General features: G+C 40.3%; 7 protein-coding genes and 1 long non-coding RNA gene across 10 annotated transcripts; 5 read left to right on the top strand and 3 right to left on the bottom strand.

Moving 5' to 3' along the window:
• Positions 1 to 31: 31 nt before the first annotated feature.
• LOC124349420 (ovomucoid-like) lies at positions 32 to 9,219 on the bottom strand. Its single transcript, XM_046800005.1, has 5 exons — positions 9,173 to 9,219; positions 9,021 to 9,099; positions 8,674 to 8,948; positions 1,732 to 1,817; positions 32 to 260 (listed from the first exon to the last, which is right to left on the bottom strand). The coding sequence occupies exons 1-5, from the start codon at positions 9,191 to 9,193 to the stop codon at positions 161 to 163; spliced, it is 561 nt and encodes a 186-aa protein (XP_046655961.1). The 5' UTR covers positions 9,194 to 9,219; the 3' UTR covers positions 32 to 160.
• On the top strand, positions 2,811 to 4,254 carry LOC124349274. Its single transcript, XM_046799751.1, has 4 exons — positions 2,811 to 3,323; positions 3,385 to 3,742; positions 3,798 to 4,050; positions 4,124 to 4,254. The coding sequence occupies exons 1-3, from the start codon at positions 3,299 to 3,301 to the stop codon at positions 4,024 to 4,026; spliced, it is 612 nt and encodes a 203-aa protein (XP_046655707.1). The 5' UTR covers positions 2,811 to 3,298; the 3' UTR covers positions 4,027 to 4,050; positions 4,124 to 4,254.
• Positions 9,220 to 9,244: 25 nt separating the features above from the next.
• On the bottom strand, positions 9,245 to 10,601 carry LOC124350889. 2 transcript variants are annotated; one of them, XR_006921249.1, is made up of 5 exons: positions 10,344 to 10,601; positions 9,730 to 9,800; positions 9,581 to 9,672; positions 9,437 to 9,515; positions 9,245 to 9,365 (listed from the first exon to the last, which is right to left on the bottom strand). It is a non-coding gene; the product is annotated as an uncharacterized LOC124350889 (long non-coding RNA). The 2 variants fall into 2 exon arrangements; XR_006921256.1 differs by having other exon boundaries at positions 9,437 to 9,475.
• Positions 10,602 to 11,667: 1,066 nt separating this feature from the next.
• LOC124335885 (ovoinhibitor-like) lies at positions 11,668 to 13,685 on the bottom strand. The gene is made up of 7 exons (XM_046789409.1): positions 13,439 to 13,685; positions 13,296 to 13,374; positions 13,134 to 13,214; positions 12,813 to 13,066; positions 12,342 to 12,407; positions 12,206 to 12,278; positions 11,668 to 12,143 (listed from the first exon to the last, which is right to left on the bottom strand). The coding sequence occupies exons 1-7, from the start codon at positions 13,457 to 13,459 to the stop codon at positions 11,788 to 11,790; spliced, it is 930 nt and encodes a 309-aa protein (XP_046645365.1). The 5' UTR covers positions 13,460 to 13,685; the 3' UTR covers positions 11,668 to 11,787.
• Positions 13,686 to 14,357: 672 nt separating this feature from the next.
• LOC124348981 (glycine, alanine and asparagine-rich protein-like) lies at positions 14,358 to 15,862 on the top strand. The gene is made up of 5 exons (XM_046799423.1): positions 14,358 to 14,482; positions 14,571 to 14,620; positions 14,697 to 14,890; positions 14,968 to 15,208; positions 15,298 to 15,862. Exons 1-5 carry the CDS (start codon positions 14,452 to 14,454, stop codon positions 15,544 to 15,546), a joined length of 765 nt encoding a protein of 254 aa, XP_046655379.1. The 5' UTR covers positions 14,358 to 14,451; the 3' UTR covers positions 15,547 to 15,862.
• A 1,272-nt stretch (positions 15,863 to 17,134) lies between these two features.
• LOC124349412 (antifreeze protein Maxi-like) lies at positions 17,135 to 18,469 on the top strand. Its single transcript, XM_046799993.1, has 7 exons — positions 17,135 to 17,241; positions 17,324 to 17,412; positions 17,481 to 17,559; positions 17,630 to 17,700; positions 17,785 to 17,838; positions 17,915 to 18,118; positions 18,210 to 18,469. The coding sequence occupies exons 1-7, from the start codon at positions 17,208 to 17,210 to the stop codon at positions 18,240 to 18,242; spliced, it is 564 nt and encodes a 187-aa protein (XP_046655949.1). The 5' UTR covers positions 17,135 to 17,207; the 3' UTR covers positions 18,243 to 18,469.
• A 723-nt stretch (positions 18,470 to 19,192) lies between these two features.
• Positions 19,193 to 22,323, top strand: LOC124349242 (antifreeze protein Maxi-like). Of its 2 annotated transcripts, XM_046799692.1 has the most exons (12): positions 19,193 to 19,406; positions 19,498 to 19,550; positions 19,621 to 19,699; positions 19,805 to 19,875; positions 19,955 to 20,008; positions 20,111 to 20,207; positions 20,278 to 20,349; positions 20,437 to 20,465; positions 20,569 to 20,601; positions 20,692 to 21,686; positions 21,762 to 21,844; positions 21,905 to 22,323. In XM_046799692.1, the coding sequence occupies exons 1-10, from the start codon at positions 19,376 to 19,378 to the stop codon at positions 20,785 to 20,787; spliced, it is 615 nt and encodes a 204-aa protein (XP_046655648.1). In that variant the 5' UTR covers positions 19,193 to 19,375; the 3' UTR covers positions 20,788 to 21,686; positions 21,762 to 21,844; positions 21,905 to 22,323. The 2 variants fall into 2 exon arrangements, with proteins under 2 accessions (XP_046655648.1, XP_046655661.1); XM_046799705.1 differs by lacking the exon at positions 20,569 to 20,601 and having other exon boundaries at positions 19,197 to 19,406.
• LOC124335802 (glycine-rich cell wall structural protein 2-like) lies at positions 21,683 to 22,231 on the top strand. Its single transcript, XM_046789304.1, has 3 exons — positions 21,683 to 21,686; positions 21,762 to 21,844; positions 21,905 to 22,231. The coding sequence occupies exons 1-3, from the start codon at positions 21,683 to 21,685 to the stop codon at positions 22,229 to 22,231; spliced, it is 414 nt and encodes a 137-aa protein (XP_046645260.1).
• Positions 22,324 to 22,494: the final 171 nt, after the last annotated feature.

Below are 22,494 nucleotides of genomic sequence, written 5' to 3'. Positions count from 1 at the left end.
TTTTTATAAGAAATAAATAAATCAGTTTGAATATTGTTTGGATAACAAAACTATATTCATTATTATCTATAAAACTCACTAAAAATGTTAAATAAATAATAGATTAAATTAAAAGTCAGTGTCCAGATTCCGTTATGGATTTCTTGGGAAAAGATTTTGTCTACAAATGTCCAAATTTGCATGGACCTTGATGACAAACACGCACTTGGGGATGGATGGAGGAACAAGTGGTTGCCACAGCTAATTGACATGCGTTTCGGCAGGGCCGCCGAGAGGGGGGGGCTAGAGGGGCAAGCTGCCCTGGGCGCCAAGAAGCGGGGGGCGCCAAAAAGCGGAGGGCGCGAAAAAAAAAACAGAAATTAAAAAATAAAAGAAATAAATAAATGATTGTAAATGATGTGTCTTGAAATAGGAAATCGTCTATGTTATTTCACACTTAAATTGAATTTTAGGACGAAAGTGAGAAAGTGAGAGAAGCGAGTAAGCGATATGAAAACGATTTTCCAATTACTTCACACTGGCGAAATGGTCAATCAAGCCAAATCCTTAAAGAAATGGTTAAAATCTTTTGATACGGTGGTCCTTCTTACTGTATGGCTCAAGACGCTTCAAGCGGTGGACGACGTCAGTCGTCTCTTGCAATCTAATTCAATTGCAATTGACGACGAAATTATCCTCATCAATCAGCTATTAGATGATTTGGGCCGCATTCGTTCGTCATGGAACGAACTTTTGTCAGAAGCAAAATTGGTGGCCGAATCTCTCGGTTTTGAAAAGGACTTTGAAGTCAAACGAACAAGGAAAACAAAAAGGCACCATGATGAACCTCCGAATACAGCCTACTTCCACGACGGCGCAGAGAAGAAGTTCGAGGTGAGTGTTTTCAACGTTGGATTGGATCATCTTATACAACAAATCCGATCAAGATTCGAAGTCGTTAAAGAGGTTTATGCTAGATTTGATTTCATATGGTCATTGACTGATGATATTGTTGCTCAAGAACGAAAAGCCCGTGAGCTTGCCAAGTTCTACTCTACCAACGTGAATGAAGAAGATCTTGTGGCAGAAATTCGTCACTTTGATCGCGTGAAAGGGGCCCTGTTTAATCCTGGCAACTCATTGAAACTCCTCAATCAGATCTTTTCTAAGGGGCTAGAACCCATGTTTCCATCGATCTGCATCCTTCTGCGGATTTTCAATACGATGTCAGTCTCTGTCGCCAAGGGAGAAAGGTCATTCAGCAAAATGAAAATCATCAAGAACTATTTTAGAGCGACCATGGGACAGGAAAGGCTTTCGAGCTTTATGATGTTATCTATTGAAAACGAGTTGGCCAGATCCGTGTCGTATGAAGAAGTAATTTCAAATTTCGCGTCGAGGAAAGCTCGCAAAATATGCCTTGCATAAATATGTGATTGTGATTTGTGATGTCTTGAATGCCTGTTGGATCTATCTACTGAATAACGATCTATGCGCATAGAATATTGGATTTTACGTGCTTTACTAATATTAAATACTGCACGGATGAAGTGACTAGTTAAACTAGACTACTGTGCTATCTTGAAATGTAATAACCCAGAAAACTGCAAACTAAAATAAATGAAAGCCTATTTGGTTCATCGTCAAATTTCGTCCAATTTTTTTTAGAACTGTATTACTCGAAAGTGGCAGGGCGCCGGACGACGCCTGCCCCGGGCGCCAAAATAGCTCTCTGCGGCCCTGCCGTTTCGGTAAGTTCTCCCATCGGTTCCGCAGACGGGCTTGAAAACATTGTTACAACGAATGTGAGGTTGAGCCTGGGGAGTTTGACATACGACCTTGTAAACCGAAGTAAATAGAATTAGACGACGGGTTCAGTGTTCACGTTCTGCAGTGACACAGTGCATGCAAACTTGGTGTCAAACTAAAATCAGTTATTAAATATGGTGAACAGATCTTTGAGAAAATGGATATCCAGAGGAGTTTGGTTCACGGTGATTTTCATTCTTTTCTTTTTTGTAATGGTTAGGTTTGAACGTTCACCACACAATCCAGAACTCAAATCGTTCGATTCAAAGAACTCTATTGAAACTTTATTAAGACAAAGCTCTGCACTCGATTACACGGATTACACTGTCCGGCGACTAGGCCTGAAACCCATACCCTTTGTTGATCCTCTGCAAGCAGACATCAATGAGTCAGTCATTAACGACGTGGTATCTTTTCAGTACCCTGTTGACATTGATCACAAAGAAAAACCAAAGTGTCGACACTGGGCGAACGCGTCACTGGATTCTACTAATACCGATGCCAACTTGAATCGGACTTTACTAATTGTGGTGATCTCAGCTGCTGTCGAGAATTTCGCCATTAGAGATTTCATTCGTCAAACGTGGGCTAGCCCACATTTCGTGGACGTGGAATGGATTGAAATCATCAGATTTGAATCAATTGAAATCAGTCGACGTCGACTTCTTGAACTTCTTGTGATGTTTGATCCGACTTTGACTTGTCATGTGTATTTAATTTCCTTAAATTTTTGGTTTTCTTGTTTTATTTTTTGTTTGAAATTGAAATGGAAAAGGATCAAGAGGAAGAATGGATTACAGGCAGCAGGAAGTCATCAGCCGGGCGAAATCGTTACGCCAGCGCTTCGCCGACAGCCGGAGTGGCACTTCCTCTTCCATCTCGACGTCGCCGCTGATTACAACTAGATGGCAGTCGCATCATCACCACCAATTTTTACAGGAAGGATCGCCACCGCCGACCGCTACACTACGGCCCAGACGTTCCAGCCAACCTACTCGGGCGCCAACATCCACCGATGGGCTATCATACTTATCATCCACATGAACCTGAAATAGAATGTCTTATTAAAGCAAATTGATTAACACTCATTGATTTTTGAAAATGACTCACCTAAAAGCTCGGTTGGGCGTGAATAACCTAGCATATTTGTGTTGTTCCGATTCCGGTGTAGTTTGCAATTTCATCGCTTGTAACGCTAGTCATCGATAAAAGATGTCATTTCTATCCAAACCCCGCGGCAACTGGAAAAAGGAAAATCACCAACCAATAAGAGCTCACGGATTGGACGCCATTTTTTTGTGGGAAAAGGAAGGTAGTTATCTAGACTTGTAGTCCAGTCTTCGCGATCAACGCAGTAAGAATTGTAGTTATTTTTTACTCGCCTTAAAATGGATAACATTATTGAAAAAAGTAGAAGAAATATTTACACCAAAACTCGGTGTCCAATTGACATGGATTTAGATTCTTTCTTGGCGAAAGCTTTAAAAAACTCGCGCCAGATCAGGAGGGAATGATGAACAGTTTTATGGAAAAAGGTAAGTTACTCTGTTGTTTTCTTCAATTTGTGTGATCGGACATGTATTTGTTTTGTTATAGTGTCCGTTACCCCATCATACCCACTACCTAAAAGGGAAAGTGGTTACAAAATATTTAAGAATGGGGTTATTTCAAAAATTTGTGTCAACAAAGAGCCACACGGCGTGTTTTGTCAAAACGATGGCCATTTTGGAACTTATGAAAAAGTTTCGCTTATAACTGAAGAATGTGACCCATGTGATGAATATGGTCCACAAATGAAAACAATCTGCGACACATGGTCTATGGCACCTATGCGGCCAATGCTAGCAACTTGCCCCGTGCTATTCCTTGTCTTGGTATCACGATCTTCCAGTGGCGCACATATTAAACAGGAAATTTTTGATAATTTACGTCAGAATGTAAACGATAACAAAAAGTAAGTTTGGAAAAAATGTGTAAATAATGTAATAATAAAAAAAAATTTACTCTAGGGCAATTCTCAGTTATCTTAAGACAAAATTTGATCTTGATTTCGAAGTACACATTTTGGAGGAATGTGGAATCAATGGATCAATTTTGTCTTTGGTTACTGATTGTACTAATCACGTCCGCGGATCCGATTTGGGCCAACATATGACCGGTTCCCACATCACTGACATTTTCTCATATTATTACAGAGAGAATTGCGCGGTTGGAATAGTCACTAACGGACCTGGTTAATTTACTGGGAAACTTTCTAACCATGTGAGTAAAAATCATTACAATCACGATAGCAAAGTAATAAATAATAATAATAAAAAACTTCTGTTGTTTTCAGGCGCATTTTTTGCTTAAACTTAAGAAAGGTGGAATACCAACAGAAAAGGTTATTTACATTTCTCAGGGAGTGGAAATAACCATCGGCACCGATGGAATGGGCGTCATTGATGATTTTGTTGAATTGACACCCCCTCAAGTTAAATTTCTTTTTCAATATTTTAAATTTTGTTGATTTGAATGAAATCAGCAGAAGAAGTATATTTGCTGCTGTCCTCGGTGTTGTAAAATCGTTTCATTCGCGTTACATCCTCACCCCGTCCCCTTAACCTTGCAGTGGAAAATGTTTGATTATTTTTCTTTCTAGTATGTACTATCAAAAGATGTTTTAATTTGATTTATTTGTAACGCGCACTATCCAAGTAAAGTTCTAATGACGCGAATTTAACGTCATATCCTTGAAAGCAATCAAGGATCCTGTCTAATAACATTTTGTTTTTATGCCGCAGCCTCAAGGCGCAGGCCAACAGTTTTATGACGGGTTCAGCAGGGGATCGAAACCAGAGCATCATTGCCTTTTTTCCAAAGCATTGACGCTCTAGCCACTACACCCCACATCACCAAATTTAATGAACAGCTAATGACGACCAAATTCTTTATAATAAGTTGTTAACGGGCGTTTCAAATATTTCCACTCAAACGATAACTTATTGTGTTTTAGATAAGTTGTGGGACTTATTTCACATCAAAATTATTTAAAAAACTTAAATTCGTAATCAAAATTGGAGAAAAAAGTTTAAAAACAATTGATAAAAGAAACCGACTGCTTCATTGCACGGTATCACACGCATTAATTATTACGCCAGATCCTGTGTCGATTCAACTTTAGTAACATCATGGTGAGATTGCGGCTACCACAAATAAACTACACAACTCGACCACCACGATCGCGCATGCGAAAATGAAAGACTCCTACACGTTCGGCAACTTCTACCTCTTTATAATATATAAGACAAAATCGATAGTACTCGCATTTGCTTTGATAATTTTTACAGAAGAATGCTATTATTTAAAGCCAGTTTTCTTTTTTTATGTCTTATTCATTGATTTCGCACTAGAAAAATAAGGGGCATTTCGTTTTTCTGTCTCCTTTATGGTTATAGCCCGGCTTGTATTTATTTTAACAAAAAAAAAAATTCGCTCTACTTCGATTCTGTTCTTTTATTTTCCTTCCTCTTCCTTTATTGTTTGTCTATTTAGCATGGAATACCTTGAAAAACGTAAAATACCTGGAAAACCTCAACTTTTATTATTGTGGGCAATTAGCAGTATAATGATGCCGCATTCCACATTTCTTACATGTGCGAAAACGTGGTTTTCGTTTATATTTAGGTTTTACAGGCGCGGCTGGGTTGAGCATTGGAAGGGGGATCAACAATGGTTCAACATCAAGGCGTTCTTCTGGGGGATCACTATCTGAAGATTTTCTTCTTCGCTGTCCGTAGCATAGGCTGCAGCAATCGCCTGTAATGGAGGCATGACTGCAGACTCTGCTACGGCAACGCGGGGAAGAATTGGTGAAGCAGGAGCCAGCTGGGTCATAATTTGAAGATTTTCTTCCTCTTCTTCTCTGTCAGGGGCTGCAGCAATTGTCTGTAATGCAGGCTGCAGACTCTGCTACGGCAACGAGGGGAAGAATTGGTGAAGCAGGAGCCGGAGTAGTTGGAATTGCATGCTGTTGTTGTTGTTCTTGGTGACGGTCGTCGACTACCAATGAATCATCATCATGGTTATCGACTTCCATTCTGACATCCTCTTGATGTTCCGGCTCAATACGAATATCCTTTTTAATATTTAGAATCAATTAAATTAAAAATATTTTAAAACTTCAATAAAAAATCCTCAAGATTTAAATATGCTTTGAAATGTTACATTACCTCAACCAAAGTCACCAGATTTTCCATAATCAGGTCTTCGATCAAAGGATTTTATTAAAAATCGATTGAAGGTTTGCTGAATATGTGGTTGACGGTGTACTTTGCATAAGGCCGGACGGTGTTCGGAGGACGATCATCATCGATCTCATCCATTCGATCAACATCCATTTGATCCATATTATTTACCGTCACATCATCATCCTTATGCTCAGAGATCTGCCGTGCTAAACCACTTGCCTCCGCGTGGGCTCGTGGGATCTCTTTGGATGTGGATGGCTCCGAGATCTGCCGTGCAAAACCACGTGCCCCCGAGTGGGCTTGTGGGATCTCTTTGGATTTTTGGACACTCCGAAGGCTATACCGTGTTTTCTTCGGAAGTGGCTGTGGAGTGTTGTCGGTGGATTGAGGATCTTCTGAACCGCTGGCTCTGGTGGAGCGTCCCTTATCGTCGTATTGGTGCGCCACCATTTCGGCCGTTACCGTCTTGTATGGGTCTCCACCTTTTTCTAAGAATCTGAAAACAAGGACATAAACAAATTAAGCAATAAAACAATAAACAGTTAAAAATTCTTTAAATTACTCTTTTTGGAATTTTGCCAATAATCTCTTATCATTCTTAAAAAAAGATTCTGGCTCCCAAGAGTTGAAACTGTCATCATAGCCTTTCCATTTAATAAGGTATACCGGTTGATCGGGATCAGCTAACAGTAATCTAAATAACATATAAACAGAATGATTAAATTAATTTTTGCAAAGCAATTATAAAAATTTACCCTTGGTCCAAAAAGGATTCAAATTTAAAAGGCTTCGTGGTGGGATAATGGACAATATCATCGACGGATACATTTTTCCGTATTTTCCGCATTTGATTATATCTAGGCATTTATCTACAAAAGAAACAAAAATTTTTGCTACGAAATTTAGACAACAATCAACAAAGTTTAAAATAACAACTTGTTATAGATGACATCGAGCGAAATAGAAAAAGTCATTTTGAAATTTACGCCTAAAAAAGCCATCTATTGCTTGCCGAATAAAGCGTACACAAAGTCTAGAGAGACGGATACACACACACGTGAAACTCGCTAGTCAAGCCCCCGGAAAAAACACACACACACGCACACACACATTCAAGAGGAATGCCGGATCCTATAGCGCTATATAAATGCCACCAGTTCGTCTAACTCTGAACCGTGCATGACCGTGAAGGCGTGAAGTCGGTCTATGACAATATCTTTCTTTTATTTTTCTTCTCACTCCTCTCTCCCCACTACCGTCGAAAAAAAATTATAAAATGCTACGGCCCAGGTTATATCATACACATCATTAGACACACAATAGTTTAGCGTACACACAATACAGCGCTAGAGACGAGCAGCGAAAAAGACTATCGTTCAACAACATTTTTCATTGTTGTCCAGAAGCGCCATCATACTCGTCTTTTTCGGGAAGATCAGAGGGATGAGGTATTATTGTTAATGAACAAGTTTAGTTTTTGTACAAATTTGACATTTCTTCCCTTTAAAACAGAGTGGCCGTGGAAAGAACGTCCCACCTGGAACAATTGTCGATAACACGATCGTGCATCCCGTTCAGCAAGACTTTTTCCTCGTTTCAGACGAGCCTACCAACACAGATCTCATTCCTCACATACGAAAAGGTCGACTCAAGTTCAAGAGAATTCGATCACGCTGTGACGCGCACGACTTTTCACAAGAAAAACAAACCAGCTATCACATTTTCGCCGTTTTCCCTTGTGAAGGCGCGTCGAGATAACCATCCAATCACTGCTAGGATAAGGCAAAATAATTATATAATGTAGCACAAAACATACAAAGAAAGGAGAATGAAAACAAAGTAATTTCATGATTGAATATATTGTGTATACATAGACGATTGATGGGAATGGCCGAAGAAACCAATTACAATCACCGGACTACTATATAATATAGATAATCCATACCCGGTTAAGATCAAGGAAATATAAGCATAACATATTTATAAACACCAAGCCTCATCATTCGGTTCCTAGCGCAATGAGAAACTGTAATTTAATAGTCAAAAGATCATTAATCTCTGATGAAATGGGTTGATGCATAATAGGTAGCAAAACAAGAGTTTATAACGGCAGTTGATGGGCCACTGCACCTGAGGGACCTAAGGCAAAAATTAAGACGGCTTATAACTAGACAGTTGATAATTAAGAAAGGTCGTAATAATTAAGAGGACGACCATATAGCGATGGTAGGCAATATACGACCCATAGCAATAACCCATGAGGCGATGATAAACTATAACTCTGATTTGCGCAAAAAGTTTTAAATTTCTTTTTTTTTTAGTTAAAAAATCAAACAGTTTGAATATTGTTTGGATAACAAAACTGTATTCATTATTATCTAAAACCCAAACCCACTAAAATTGTTAAATAAATAATAGATTAAATTAAAAGTCAGTGTCCAGATTCCGATATCGATTTCTTGGGAAAAGATTTTGTCTACAAATGTCCAAATTTGCATGGGCCTTCATGACAAACACCGACGTCAGGATTAAAACAAGTGTTTGCAACAGCTAATTGACACGCGTTTTGGTAAGTTCTCCCATCGGTTCCGCAGACGGGCTTGAAAACATTGTTACAACGAATCTGAGGTTGAGCCTGGGGAGTTTGACATACGACCTTGCCGTCGAGACATCGGCATTTGAGTGGATTGGGATCGGAAACGCAGAACGAGTCATGAGGACGGCAAGGACCGTCGTGAACCTTCTGGACGTCTGTGCCATGGCACGTGTTATGAGCATTCAGCTGGCAGATGTTGGAGTAGGTAACACCGTCTGTTCCACACACTGGCATGTATTCGAGCGTGCAAAAGATTTGGCAGGGAACCGCCATCTTTGCAATTTCATCTTCTTCAAGATTCGCAATCTCACCTTTATCGAGACTGGCATCGGTTTCTAAGAAATAATTGAATTCACATTAGTCAGCGCACCAATAAGAAATCAGGGGAAATGATTGAAACACGTTACCTCCGTAGACGCCCAGTTGGCCACAGAAAAGGCTCACCATCATAAAAGCGCCAAGGAAAACGATGGGACTTTGACGTTTCTAACAGAAACAAAAAGGGAAAAATTTAAAGATGCGAATGAAAAAGGACAAGAAAAATTGTCAATTTACTTACAACTGAGACGAATTTGAACATTTTCGGCTACCCTGGAAAACCCTTCGTTGTTGAAAAAGAATTGGAAAAGAAACGTTGGAACCTTACTGGTACCTGGCTAAGAAGATGTGTGAGAATATAACTGGTCATTCGGGGCCTTTTATATAGTTTGGTAAATCGGCAGCATCGAGTTGTCTTGAAATCCTCTTGCAGACTATGAGAGTGTAACAACATCGATGAGTAAATAATTAACTATTTGGGTAATAAAAAGTGGTGTTACGAAACCTTCTGATTTTAAAATCAGGAAAGGCAGCAAGAAATTCCCTAAAGTACAAGACCGTTAAAAGCTTCAGTTGCTGGAGCACTGTGAGTTAATATTACGCAAAAATATGCAATTGGCTGGCAAATTTCTAATTAACGTTGATTTACAGTCAGCGTCACATTTGCGGACGGGAAACTCAGCGAGCTCGAGTTGACACGGGTTCCTGAAGGTTTTACCATTTTACCCATCACTGTTGATACTAGAAAAAAAAATTGGTTCAGAATATTTAAGCCCTTTTTAAAATACAAATAAATACCAGGAGGTGCCGGTTTGGCGGCAGGTCCCAGTCCTCTATACTAGGTCATAGCATTTTCTAGTTCCACTTTTCTTGAAAAAGAGCAAAATTTAAACATTGATAATTGATATCATTCAATAAACTCAATTGGAAAACACAGCGTGGTTTGTCAGCAAATTATTCCTGTGTTGTTCCTCTTAGAAACAGCCGAACATTGAAAGTGACATGTAATGATACACTATTTCATAACAGTTGAAACAATATACAACACTAAAACTGTAGCATGAAAAAGTTCAAGAAAACTGGCAAGAAAATGGCATCATGCTACTTTTTAATATCCTCGTGATTGTTTTCCAAATTTTCTTGTGCTTATCCTACAGGAATAAGAATAACACTGGCATGATTTGTTGACAAACAACTTATATTCGTTTCACAACTAAGATTAGTAAATGATTTTGAAATTCAAAAATGATTTCAATTTAATCTCTAAAAGCAAAGAGTAAGTAGGAAAATTTGTGCAGCTACATCAAGTTGTTTTCACAGATCAACACAATTGCTTTCCAGATTGACTTTAAACATTTAAAGAATACTTAAGCAATAAGCAATACACTTAATTATTTCCAATTGAATTTTACCTTCAACTGAATTTCGAATGTCATCTTTAATACCGGATTGCTCACCTCAACCTTCGTCTCATTTTAAAACAAAACAAAAGCAGACGACACGTTTTTTCTACTAGCCGTCCTAAAATAATCAAAACTCTGATTTTGTGATTTGCGCTTTAAAACTTTTTAATTCCTCTTTAAAAAAGAAAACAAAACAGTTAAATATTGATTGGATAATATCCTGTATTCATGATCTAAACCCCGTCAGTTGCAATGTCCAGATTTCGTTATCGATTTCTTGGGGAAAAAAAGAGTTTGTCTATGGAAGTCCAAAATGGCATGGGCCTTTATGACAAACACGGACGTCAGGATTAAAACAAGCGTTTGCAACAGCTAATTGACATGCGTTTCGGTAAGTTTTCCCATCGGATCCGCAGACGGGCTTGAAAACATTGTTACAACGAATGCGAGGTCGACATACGACGTGGCCGTCGTTGCAGTGGCACATGATTGGATTGTGATCGGGAACGCAGTGCTCATGAGGAGGGCACTCACCATCGTGGGCCTTTTCGATGCGTGTGCCACGGCACTCATTATGAGCGTCCAGATGGCAAAGGTTGAGGTACGTAATGCCATCTGATCCACACACTGGCAAAGGCTCCTGCGAGCTGTTTCGGCTACCGACTGGAAAAAAACTTTAATTTTAAAAAGGGAATTGGAAAAGAAACGTCTGCATACCTTGCAGAAGGCTAGCAAAATGTGTGAGACTTGCAAGTCACTCGGAGCCTTTTATAGTTTGGTAAATCGATTTTTCTTAAAATCTCAAGTCTTTAACAGTGTAACACCGACGAGTAAATACAATAACTAATTCGGTACTCTAACAAGTGGTGAATCAATCTTCTGATTTCGGAATCAAGGGAGGCAGCGGGAAACTCCTTGAAGTACTTTAATATTTTACCGTTTAAAAAAGCTTCAATTGGAGTCACTGCGAATTGATTACGAAAAAATGTAATTAGCAGGCGAATTTCTGATTTACATTAATGCAAGGTCTTTCTTCTTTGAGGTAAAGCTTTTGAGATCTGGATTGAACAATAAATAGAGCGTCTATTATTCGGGTAGAAGCAACCTTAATTTCGTACTGGCAAACGTAATCCCAAAGTTACATCACCACAAAAATTTGCAATTCAAATCAAGAGCAGGTAATTTTGGGTATTACACCAGTTGTTGAGTGCAACGTAATAGGAATATAACTCTAAGTTAATAATACAGGAGCCTGGATGAGTGAATTTAGCCTTACATTTGCTACTTGATATCAATCCCGAAAATGTTTTCTCATTGTTTCAACAGGTCCACATTTTCCCGTTCAACTAAATTGTATTAAGTTTTTTTTTTCATAGCGAAATCAGAGCGTTCAAAATATTATCAAGATATTTTATCGCCAGTAGAAAATCAACAGTCAGAGACCAAGTGAATATCAATGTCTGCATTCACCGTCGTAACACTTGCGAACGGGATTCTCGACGCAAGAGTTGGCGACAGCCAGTTGGCACGGGTTCCTGTAGGTTTTCCCATCATTTCCACATAGAGGGTTGTACTCGTTTGAACAACGAATGGCGCAAGGACAACCACACACCAGTGGGGTTTCATCATCAGCCGTGCAAGTCGGAGTAGTAGCGTCCGTTGTGCAGCGTCCGTTGTAAGCTTTGCTTATCACCGTTCCATCACAATGGTTTTTGGCATTCAACGAGCACGGGTTCGAATAAGTTTGGCCGTCCGTTCCACAAATGGGGTTGTACTCGAACGTGCAAAAGACATTACAACTTGGTGCTCCTAAGAAATAATAATGTATTCTGGTTAGGATCTGCTATATGTGAAATGATTGTGCATATTACCATAAACGCCAGCTGGTTCGTTAATAAACAAGTTCAGTGTCAAGACGACGAGAAACACGGCGGAAATGTGAGACTATAAATCAAAAGAAAAGAATTTAGATTTTCAATCATTTAAAACAAGTCATGAAAATCTTACCATTTTTAGCTTAACAATTTTTGGCGGTAGCTTGAAAGTGTCGACTTGTTTGGGAGGAGAAGAGCGCTAGTCTGTCAATAGCTAAAGGGGATGTGTGAGACGAGACACTTTCCAGTCGAGTTTCATCATTATGCGCTCGTCATCCCTCTGCTGGGATTGATAAGGCTCATAGCGACACCGATGACCAAACAGGTTTTTTTTTTAATGGGCGTTGTCAGTCACTTTGATTGCGCAACGAAGGACACAGGATGGTGAAAGAACAACAAGACCAACTGTCCTATCTCCATTATTTTGTGCATTGAAATCTAGTAAAATCTACAGCAAAAGTGAAATGCCTTTAACTGAAAATTTTATGAGGATACAATTGACATGTTGTGATATCCAGCATCGCTTGGTAAAGTTGAATTAATAGAACCGTAAATAAAAAAGGGATTTTTGTCATTGCGGCCGGCAGTGGGAGGCAGGTGCTACGCCGACGGAAGTGCCATCACACTTGTTTTTAGCCCTCAGTTCGCACGTGTTGCGGTAGACGTTTCCGTCTGTTCCACAAATTATCACTTGAAGACCAATACAGTCCTTCAGGGCTTCCTTGATGCAAGTTTCACGATCGGGGTAGCCTGCATTCGCTTTGCATTCACCGTCGTACGCCTTACGGATTCTGTTGGGAGAAGTGTCATCGCAATTGTTTTCTACGAACAAGGTGCACTTGTTTGGATACGTCTTGCCTAAATATAATAACAACGTCATTAGTAAAAATGATGAAAGTAATTGGTGATGCAGATGAAGTCAAACCGTCAGTGCCGCAGAGGGGTTCATAAATTTCCTGGCAGCCAACCTCGCAAGGAAAACGTCCAGCACCTGCTGCGAAGCTTTCTGTTGAATTAAGATAAAAGATTCAAGACCCGTTTCCACAATTATGTTGCATTCTGAAAAGTAACTGTGATGTAGCCTTACTTGCTTCAACACCTGGATTGACGTCAATCAAAATGCACAATGCAAATGCGACGAGGAGCATGGCCGATCCAAGATTTTTCTGATGCGCAAAATAAAAGAAAAGCTTATCATCAATTAACCAGAACTGATTATGAAAGGCTTACCGTTAAAGCGATTGGGCTCATTTTCGGATTGACTGGGAAATTGAAGAACAATCGTCTACCGAAGAGATAAAAAACAATGTGAGTTAAAGCGGGTCATTCGAATGGGTTTTTATACTTTAGTTTCCCTGTTAGTTGACGTGTTTGTCGTCGTCGTTTTAACGTTGCTGTGTTAATGCAGCTCATCAAACACGTTTTAGATGGATTTCCCCACCTTGTGATGTGATTTCTACTTGTTTATCCCAGGTTTTCCTGTTTTACAATAATATAATGTTATAGAATAATTAGTTAGTTATCCGTACCACTACACATCTGTTGTCCGGCTTTGTTGCCTCTAGCGATACTCGGCAATAGTCACTAATGATGTCGAAGAAATTAAAAAAACTTTCCATTTTTCTTTAACTGGGAATTTCCAATCTCGTTATTACCTTACTAGGATTGTACTTCGCCTTTCTTGAAGCTGATTTGGCTGCATTAGTGTGAAGCGATCGCGAAAGTGAAATCCGTTTTATATTCCTCCTGTTGTCGGATAGCGTCTTTTGTTCGGCAGTTCCAAGTAGCCGTGAAGAAGTTGATTCTCTTTCAAGTCCAGACACTGATTGTACTTTTTTTTTTTCTTCTTCCCTGAATACACAAGATGGCTGCCGGTCTGTATAGTCTCACCATCATCCTAGCGGGTTTATAACCTGAAAATGAAATGGTTCGTGACTGGGACGGCATAACGATCATTGCTCTACTTTACTTGTTGTCGTCAGAAATGGCCAATCCAATCACTTTTTTGACAGGTTTCATTTCGAATGAGACAATTCAAACAAGCCAACGCTTTGTACCCAATCAGGGAAAGTGATAAACGAAAATCAACCATTCAATTGGAAAAGGGTTTCCGGTGTTGGAGAATTGGCCACTTGGGGGCAGAACCCGCAAACGTATAAAACGACTAGGCATTTCGACTAAAATTAGCAATTTGTTAACAGCTTTAATCAGTTAAACATTAAAAATCCCATTCCCAATATACAATGGCACGCTCCGTTCTACTCCTGTGCATTGGTATGACGAATAAATTGAATTACATTTACAGTTTACAAATCAAATCATCGCCAGATTTTAAATTTTCGACTTATTCTGATCGTTTCAGGTGTCGCCATGGTCTGTGCCTTCCCCGTCGATGACGTGGAATTGCATCGCGTAAGTTGGATTCAGGATCAAAATAAGAAAAATTTCAAAAAATTAATAATTACCTCATTTACTTATTTGATTCTAGGAGAAAAGAGGAGCGGCTGTTGCCCCTGGAGGCGGCTCCGGATACGGTGGTGCGTCCGGAGGTAGTTACGGATTCGGTTCCGGAGCCGGAGCTTACGGCGGAACTGGCGGAGGATACGGCGGGATCGACACCGGAGCAGCTAGCGCCGCAGCTGCCGCTGAATTAGCCAACGCTGCAGGCGTTGCCGGAAGCTCGTATGAAATCCTTTGTGACTAATTTGAGTACGAAAGAATCCGCTTCAATAGGATTTTTTTTTTTCAAAATTGTCCAGGGCTACCAGCGCCATTGCGTCGGTGGTGCGCAGCGACTACAACAAACAATTGGCCACCACTGCCCAATTCGTGGCCCAGTACACAGCCCCCGTGACTTCCAACGAGCTGCACAATTCCTTCAACGCCGTAACAAGCCAACAAGCGGCCGGTGAAATCGCTGCAGCCTTGGCCGCTGCCAGCCCATCCATTTGGGCCGCTTCCAACAGTGCTGCCCAAACCAACTTTGCCTCCGCTTTCCAGGTATACGTCCTGATTCATCATTTGACAATTAGATTAGGATTCTGTCATTTAAAAATGTAACTCACGTCCATTGATCCGTCCCAAAACAGGTGGCTCAGTCTGGTTCGTTGGCCGCCGCCGCCCACAACGCCTTCGCCCAGCAGTCCGTCCAGTTGGCCGGCTCGGCTCAGGCCGCTCAAGCTCAAAATGCCGCTCACGCTGCGGCTTACGCTTCGGCTGCCAAGACTTCAAGCGTCGCCATCGACGCCGCCGCCCTCCAGGCAGTCAACGGCATCACCTCCCTTGGCAACAGCGCCGCTTCCAATTTTGGAAATGGATACGGTCACTACGGAAAATAAATTGATTAGTTTTTGTTCTTTTTTTCACTCCTTCTCCCGTTTGATTAGTAACTTGTTGAGAACGGAATTCTCAGATTTTTTTCCCTCTTCTTTATGTGGACCGTCGTTGATCGACATCATTTGCACTTTCCGTCACTGTTCACCTAATACAGCAGCTACTTTTTGGCCAATATTTTTTCTGGTTAACTCAAAATTCCTAAATACTTTTCCAACTGCTGACTGAGCCCCTTTCCACCAAACACAAGATTCTGATTGATTGACATGCCCGGTGTTCGCTTCTGAAAAAAATTAAATAAAACAATCGTCCTAAATTAGACTGCCCGTTTTGGAATTGGGTTCTGTGCCACTTGCAATATGAGCAGCTGTTCTTGAGTAGGACTCTGGCTAATTGGTTAGGGAATTCAATTAGATTATTTTTTTGAAAAATAAGCTGGACAACCCAGCCAATTAGACAATATACATTTTGGCATATTCAGTTGAATTTAATTTTTGTCATTACAGTCGTACAGTCCTAACCAACTAATGGTGAAGAAATTTCGACTTTACTAAACTGAGCCAAGAAAAAGTGTGTCGTAGAAAAAATTTTGTGAGTAAATTTGTACCACATTTCATGCAGAGAAAGATGCCTAGCTGTGCGTATTATTTCTAATTTGTTTGATTGAAATCATCTTCAATAACAAGTTTCACGCAAATACAGACTGTAAGAAATTTAAAAAATATCAAACCACAAAACCGTTTCTGTAATAAATATCACAAGAGCTTCGCTTTGTTTCTAAATAAAGTTAGCTGGAGGTGTAGAGTTGCACGTCATGTTTGAATTAAATTGAAATTCAGAGTCGTCACGCGAATTTGATTTGGACGGCCAACACAATTAGCATCATGCTCTGTAATTCTAAACGAGACCACCGAGCGTTAATAAACACACCGTCACTTCCGTATAATGGATATCGCGTCAGAATTCCAACTCATTTCCTTTCTGCTGTCTACGATTCGTCATGGACTCTTGACACGTATTCATATCTTCAACAAAGGCGATTATTTATGACAATTCATCGGCTGGATGAATGCAGTGCGCTGTGTAGGTTAAACTTGTAGAACAAGTCGAATTTTCCTTGCAAGAATTTTTGTTATTCAAAGATTGGTCATTTGGGTGAGTGGCAAAACATCATCCGCCAAGAAAGTCAGATTTTGTGTTTGTGTTATTGTGCTCGCATCGCGAGAAAGTTGTCGTCTGTCGGGGCCTATTAGGTGGATTGGAATATTTGTTGGAGCGTCCCTGTTTTGTCACATCGCCAGTTTGGCCACACTTTGATGAGCAACCGAGAAAGTCAATCAAGCAAGCGCATCAGTCCCACAATACCCATCGAGTCGAATGGAAACGGGGAAAGGACGACGATCGTTTTCCCTTTCTTGTGTTTCATCTTCTTTTCTCTCCTTTCACCGCATCCCCTGAGCCCCTTCTTCTTCATTTTCACCTCATTTTCACCTCATTCATTGACTTGAGGCTTTGTGCAAAGTTGGAGAATCGATTGGGAAACCGAACGAACCGACTCTGTTGCTGGATGACAAATTGTTTTGAGCGCAAAATATAAAATCACGGCGTCGTTCACAAGAGTCACATCATACTCGTCTTGAACATCCAACCAACTCAACATCTCATCATGAAGCTGCTGGCAGTTCTCGTTCTCTGCATCGGTAATTTTATAGTTTCCACACGCAATTGATTCTAAACACATTTAACCTAACCATAAGCTTTAACTTTTCGTCTTCTCTGCAGTCGGTGTGTTCGCCTCGTCCAACAGCACCATCTCAGCGGAAAGGGCCTCCAAAACCACAAGCTTGGACGAAAGCGACGAATACATCCGCGTAAGTGACACTTGAAACGAGAAAACATTCTGATCGGATTATAAGTGTTATCTTCAAACAATTTTCAGGTGAAACGAGGTTGGCTCAAAGGTAGTTATGGTGGAACTTCGAGTGCGCCAGTAGTTACGTATTACGGGCCTCCTCCTGGTAATTAATAACAAAATTCACCATGAAAACGAATTGTTTATAAATCTTCCATCCCTTTTCTGACAAACAGGTGCAGCTCAAGCTGCGGCCGCTGCACAGGCAGCACAGGCGGCCCAATACGCCGCTCATGCAGCCCAACAGGTATATTGAAATTCAATTAGAAAAAATTTCAAACATTAGGACAACTCTAAATTTAATAATTTCGATTTAATAATTTCCCATAAGGCTGTTCAAGCAGCGGCGGCTGCTGCCCAAGCAGCACAAGCTGCTGCCAGCCAGGTAAGTTTCGCTTCCTTGATAAAATGGCCAACTTGTTTCTCTTAAATTTTACCCATTATTACTTGCTTCAATGCAGGCAGCCGGTGCAGCTCAAGCCGCTCAAGCGGCCCAGGCCGCAACAGCGGCTGACATCGCCCAGGCAGCTCAAATTGCTCAGGCAGCCCAAAGTGCTGCTGGTCAAGCCGCCCAGGCGGCTCAAGCGGTCCAGGCAGCTCAGGCAGCGACAGCCGCACAAGCCGCACAGGCGGCAGCTGCAGCCCAGGCAGCTCAAGCCGCCCAGGTATAAAAATATTTAGAAAAAAGTCGCCTTGAAATTTTGTATGCGTGAATGACAAAAATAGAAATCAAAATCAATAACCCCTATATTCAAGGCGGCGAGCGGTTACAACAGCTACGGAAAATAAGTCTAGAAAACTAAAAATAAGAAAACAAAAAACAAATATGAATTGCACCCTGGAATCTGCGCACCTGTATACAACTGAAATGGATGTTATGGAATCAACCCACCCCCTCCATGATGTGACATCATTTGCGTCATTGCTCACAAACTTTTTAGCCCTAAGAATGTTCACACATATTTCGTGTCTGTCCAACATATCAAATGAACTCTTCTAATACAAAATAACAAAAACAAGATTTGCATGCGCGTCATTTCTTCCATAAGGCTCGCCATAAGGGCCAATAACAACAATCGAAAATAATATATGAAATACATCAATCCAACACATGATCTCTTTTGAAAAAGGACCCGAATGAACATGATGAAATCGATGATAAATTTTTACTGGCCGATTTGTACAAGTCTTGAAGGATGCTCATCAGTTTTCGCTATAATATAAAAGGAAATACGACCAACCAAATAAAAAAAAATTGCAGTCACTCAAAATTATTAATCTTTTTGGTGTTGTTTTAGATTTTGTCATTTAACGGTCAATGGCGATGAGTTTTGTTTTTGCGAAAATTACTCATCGTTGAAAATGAAGAAAACAGGGGTTAGCAAGAGCCGGTCAATGGGCTGAAATCTTTTTTTTTTGTTTTGTTTTCTAGCAGCAGAGGTTTATTATCAGGGCTAGGGGAATCAAACTTTCTCCTCGATAACAACAATTGAAAAAGCGATTGAAATGACTGGTCATGGGGAAAGAGGGAAAGATGACACCCGCTTCCGAAATGAAGCCTTCCGAAAACACGGCGATATTGTCGACCTAACTCGTCGATTATACGTGGGTGGGACAGAAGGGAGAAAGTTTTCCTTTTCAATAATAAATGAGTAAGGAAATTTTGTTTTTCATTTTCTTTTCTCTCAAATTGGAAACCGGGAAGAATAAATAAAAGGATGCTACAGACAGCGTAAATTGGACTTTTCTCAAGGCTGTCACTTTGTCATCACTAACAGTGTTAACAAGGAAGAAAGGAAAAGAGATTGAACGTCCCCTTCTCTATAAAACTCTCATCCGCTGGCACTGCTGTGAACAGATCTCTTTCCGTCGCCAAACGTTTCAGCAGCTCAATAAGTCATCTTACACACACAATCTACAAAATGGCCAAGTTTTCTTTCGTAGTTGTATTGGGTAAGTTTTTACGAAAATAGGAAAAATGGTCATAATTTAGCGGATCACAAAAGAACTTATGACCAAAATATTTTTGATTCTTTTTGCATAGCGGCTCTATGTGTGCTGCAATGTTTCGGTGTGATTTCCGCCAGTGAAATTCGAGTGAGTCAATTACTTGGCTGAGAACAAAATGACTCGACGTCTGATCAATTCTATATTGTTATTCTTTCAGGTGAAAAGAGGTGGATTGACAACGGGAACTACCAGCGGATATACCGCTCAACCCCACGTTCATTATGCCCCGGCTCCAGGTATTGAAAAGATTCAAGCAGTTTCTAATATGATGAAAAATTAGAACATAAATTTTACACATGGATAAACAAGTCACTGACAAATTTACTCTCAAATACGAAAAGGTGCCGCAGCAGCAGCAGCGGCGGCCGCTGCTGCACAACAGGCCGCTCAAGCAGTCCAAGCGGTTCAAGCTGTAATAAATGCTTAGAGAATTCATGAAATCAATTCACTTTTACAATCAGCAACCAATGCAACCATATCCATCATTTCAGGTCACAAGTGGAATTGCAGAGGCGGCACAAGCAGCTTCAGCTGCAACATACAAAGTAATTCAATTATTCCTGTTTACACACAACCCTCACGCCTATTACATTTTGGCAAAGCTCGATAGTCGTTTCGCATAATTCATTTTTAAACTCTTCTCTTAGGCAAAAGCAGCCGCACAAGCTGCCCAATCTAATCAAGTCAAAGTACAGGCCATTCTACAAGATGTCGCAGCCGCTGCCCAGGCAGCCCAGTATGCAGGTAACAAATAATAAGCAATTAAAAATAAGCAATGTCTCACAACAAACTTGTCTCATTCCGATCAATGTAGCTAAAGCTGCGATTCAAGGTGCAAATGCCGTTCAAGCCGTTCAAGCAGTAGCCGCCGCCAACGCAGCCTCCGGTAATCAACAAGTCTATTTAAAAATTTGCTTTTTCTTTTTAAAAATTTCATTGTCATACTTATAACATTTTCGTTATTGAATTTTAGCTGTCTCCGCCGCAAATGCTGTCCAACAGGTAAACCCAACCCTCACACGATAATTTACTCATGTTCACAAATCAAATTTCTTATTTCACTGCACATTATTGGCACATGACTTGAATGGCACCTTTTGTTTAGTCAACTTATGTTAAATCGATCGGGGTCACGAAGGTATTTTCTATTTCAAAACAACCACAACATAATAAAACAATAGATGGATGCCTAATGCTTGTTTATAACAATTTTTCGTTATTTCATTAGGCAGCACAGGCTTCACAGGCAGCTAAAGCGGCTCAAGCGGTGCAGGCTGCCAAATTGGCCCAAGCTCTCTCGCAGTCAAAAGGACATCATTATTAAAAATTCTGGAAGAAAATAAAATTTACTTTTACACATTCGCATTCATTGTATATTCCTTCTTTATAATCAGTGTTCACTTTTCTGCAGCATCCAATAAACACTTACGTTTTTTCTAATTGAAAAGTCAAAAATCATTTCGAATTATCCCATAGTTACGGAAAGAATTTTTGATGACGCCACACGCTTGAAAATCTTTGTTATTCAGTTTCTGTTGTCATCGCTTTGTCAATGTGTCGAGATGGCACAGAAACAAAATTTCGGTACAATACTGATAATTTAGTTATTATTTTTTTAATTTTTTTTTTAAGAAATTATTTTCATCGGCGTTTTGCATTGGCATTGAATGAACTTCTATTTTTTTAAAATTTATCTAAGGAATCCAACCTGAAAGTATTTACTCTCTGGTCGTGATTAAAGGCTTTCACGTGGTGTACGTAATTAAACAGGCATGGGACCTAATTCAAAGGCATCCACCAAAGTTAAAAGCATCCGCAAAATAGTCTAATTATGAAATCAACATGATGGTGGTTTGTAAAGATTCAGGCTATCGGGCGTCAATCAATTGCCAACGACATTAAGCGTCAAGGATTGCTAGGCCGTTCAAACAAAGAGAAGAATAGCCTATCTTCTATCTATAAGTCTTGTGGCACGTTGTCCTAGATACAGTAGAACTAGGCTTTTTAAAAAATCAATGAAAAGGATGCCTCTAGTAGAACAATCAAGATAAAGAGAAAATATCCTATCCGTCACGACTTGAACACAAAAGAGTTTACGTCACAGTGGAAATGACATTCGGAGCATTTCTCCTGTCTTGACTTACAAAGTATAAAAACCAAGCGTTAGGAATTGTTGGGTCTACAGAATTGTTAGAATCTTCATCATGTCTCGTTCAGTAATGAGTAAGAGCCTGAAAAAGAAATTTGAATTATACGTCAAATAACGCAATAATATTCAAATTTCTTGTCTGTTGACAGTTTGTCTCCTAGTATCTGCTGTTGCCGTTTTCAGCCAGCAAGTCAATTCGCAGCAGAGACCCGACTTGGACTTGCACCAAAGAGTAAAACAAAAACACCTTATAAATGCCTAATAGAGTTGACCCACAAATTGTGCATTTCAGATCAAACGAGGCGATTTCTATGGACCGAATGGACTGGGAGCTGGAAATGGGGGATTGGGCGGTTATGGTGGCACCTACGGTGGTTTGGGTTTGACCGGAAGTTCGTTCAATCCAGTCCTGTTCCAAGGAGCTGCCGTGGCGGGAGGTTTCGCTAAAGAGGCCTACAATGCCAATTTGGCTTCTTTGGCGTCTGCCGATGGACTTTTAAGCGGAGGATCGTTCGGAGTTGGATATTACGCCGGAGCCGTCGCCAACGCGGCCGCTGCCGGTGCGGCGGCTGGCAACAAACACAAGGGAGGCTCATCTTTGTCCTACGGTCGTCGTTGAGTCCGGAATGAAATTTTACTTTCGACTGCACGCACACTTTATTACCTATTCTGATATGATACGTTTGATACGAATAAACTGTTTACAAGTTACTACTTCCTATGCTTTCAATCAGCAAACGAGAAATAAATTCCTTCTTGGGAACGAAATTTATGTCATGGCTAAAATCTACACAGTCAAAAAGGGCAAACTTGATTTGAGCTTTTACTTTACCATGATTGCGGCTCTAGAAAATCCACCTGACTTGTAATAGTGAATAAAAG

The sequence above is a fragment of the Daphnia pulicaria genome, chromosome 1, assembly GCF_021234035.1.
Source record: "Daphnia pulicaria isolate SC F1-1A chromosome 1, SC_F0-13Bv2, whole genome shotgun sequence".
Taxonomy (NCBI): Eukaryota; Metazoa; Arthropoda; class Branchiopoda; order Diplostraca; family Daphniidae; genus Daphnia; species Daphnia pulicaria.
This window is presented reverse-complemented; position numbering and strand designations above follow the sequence as displayed.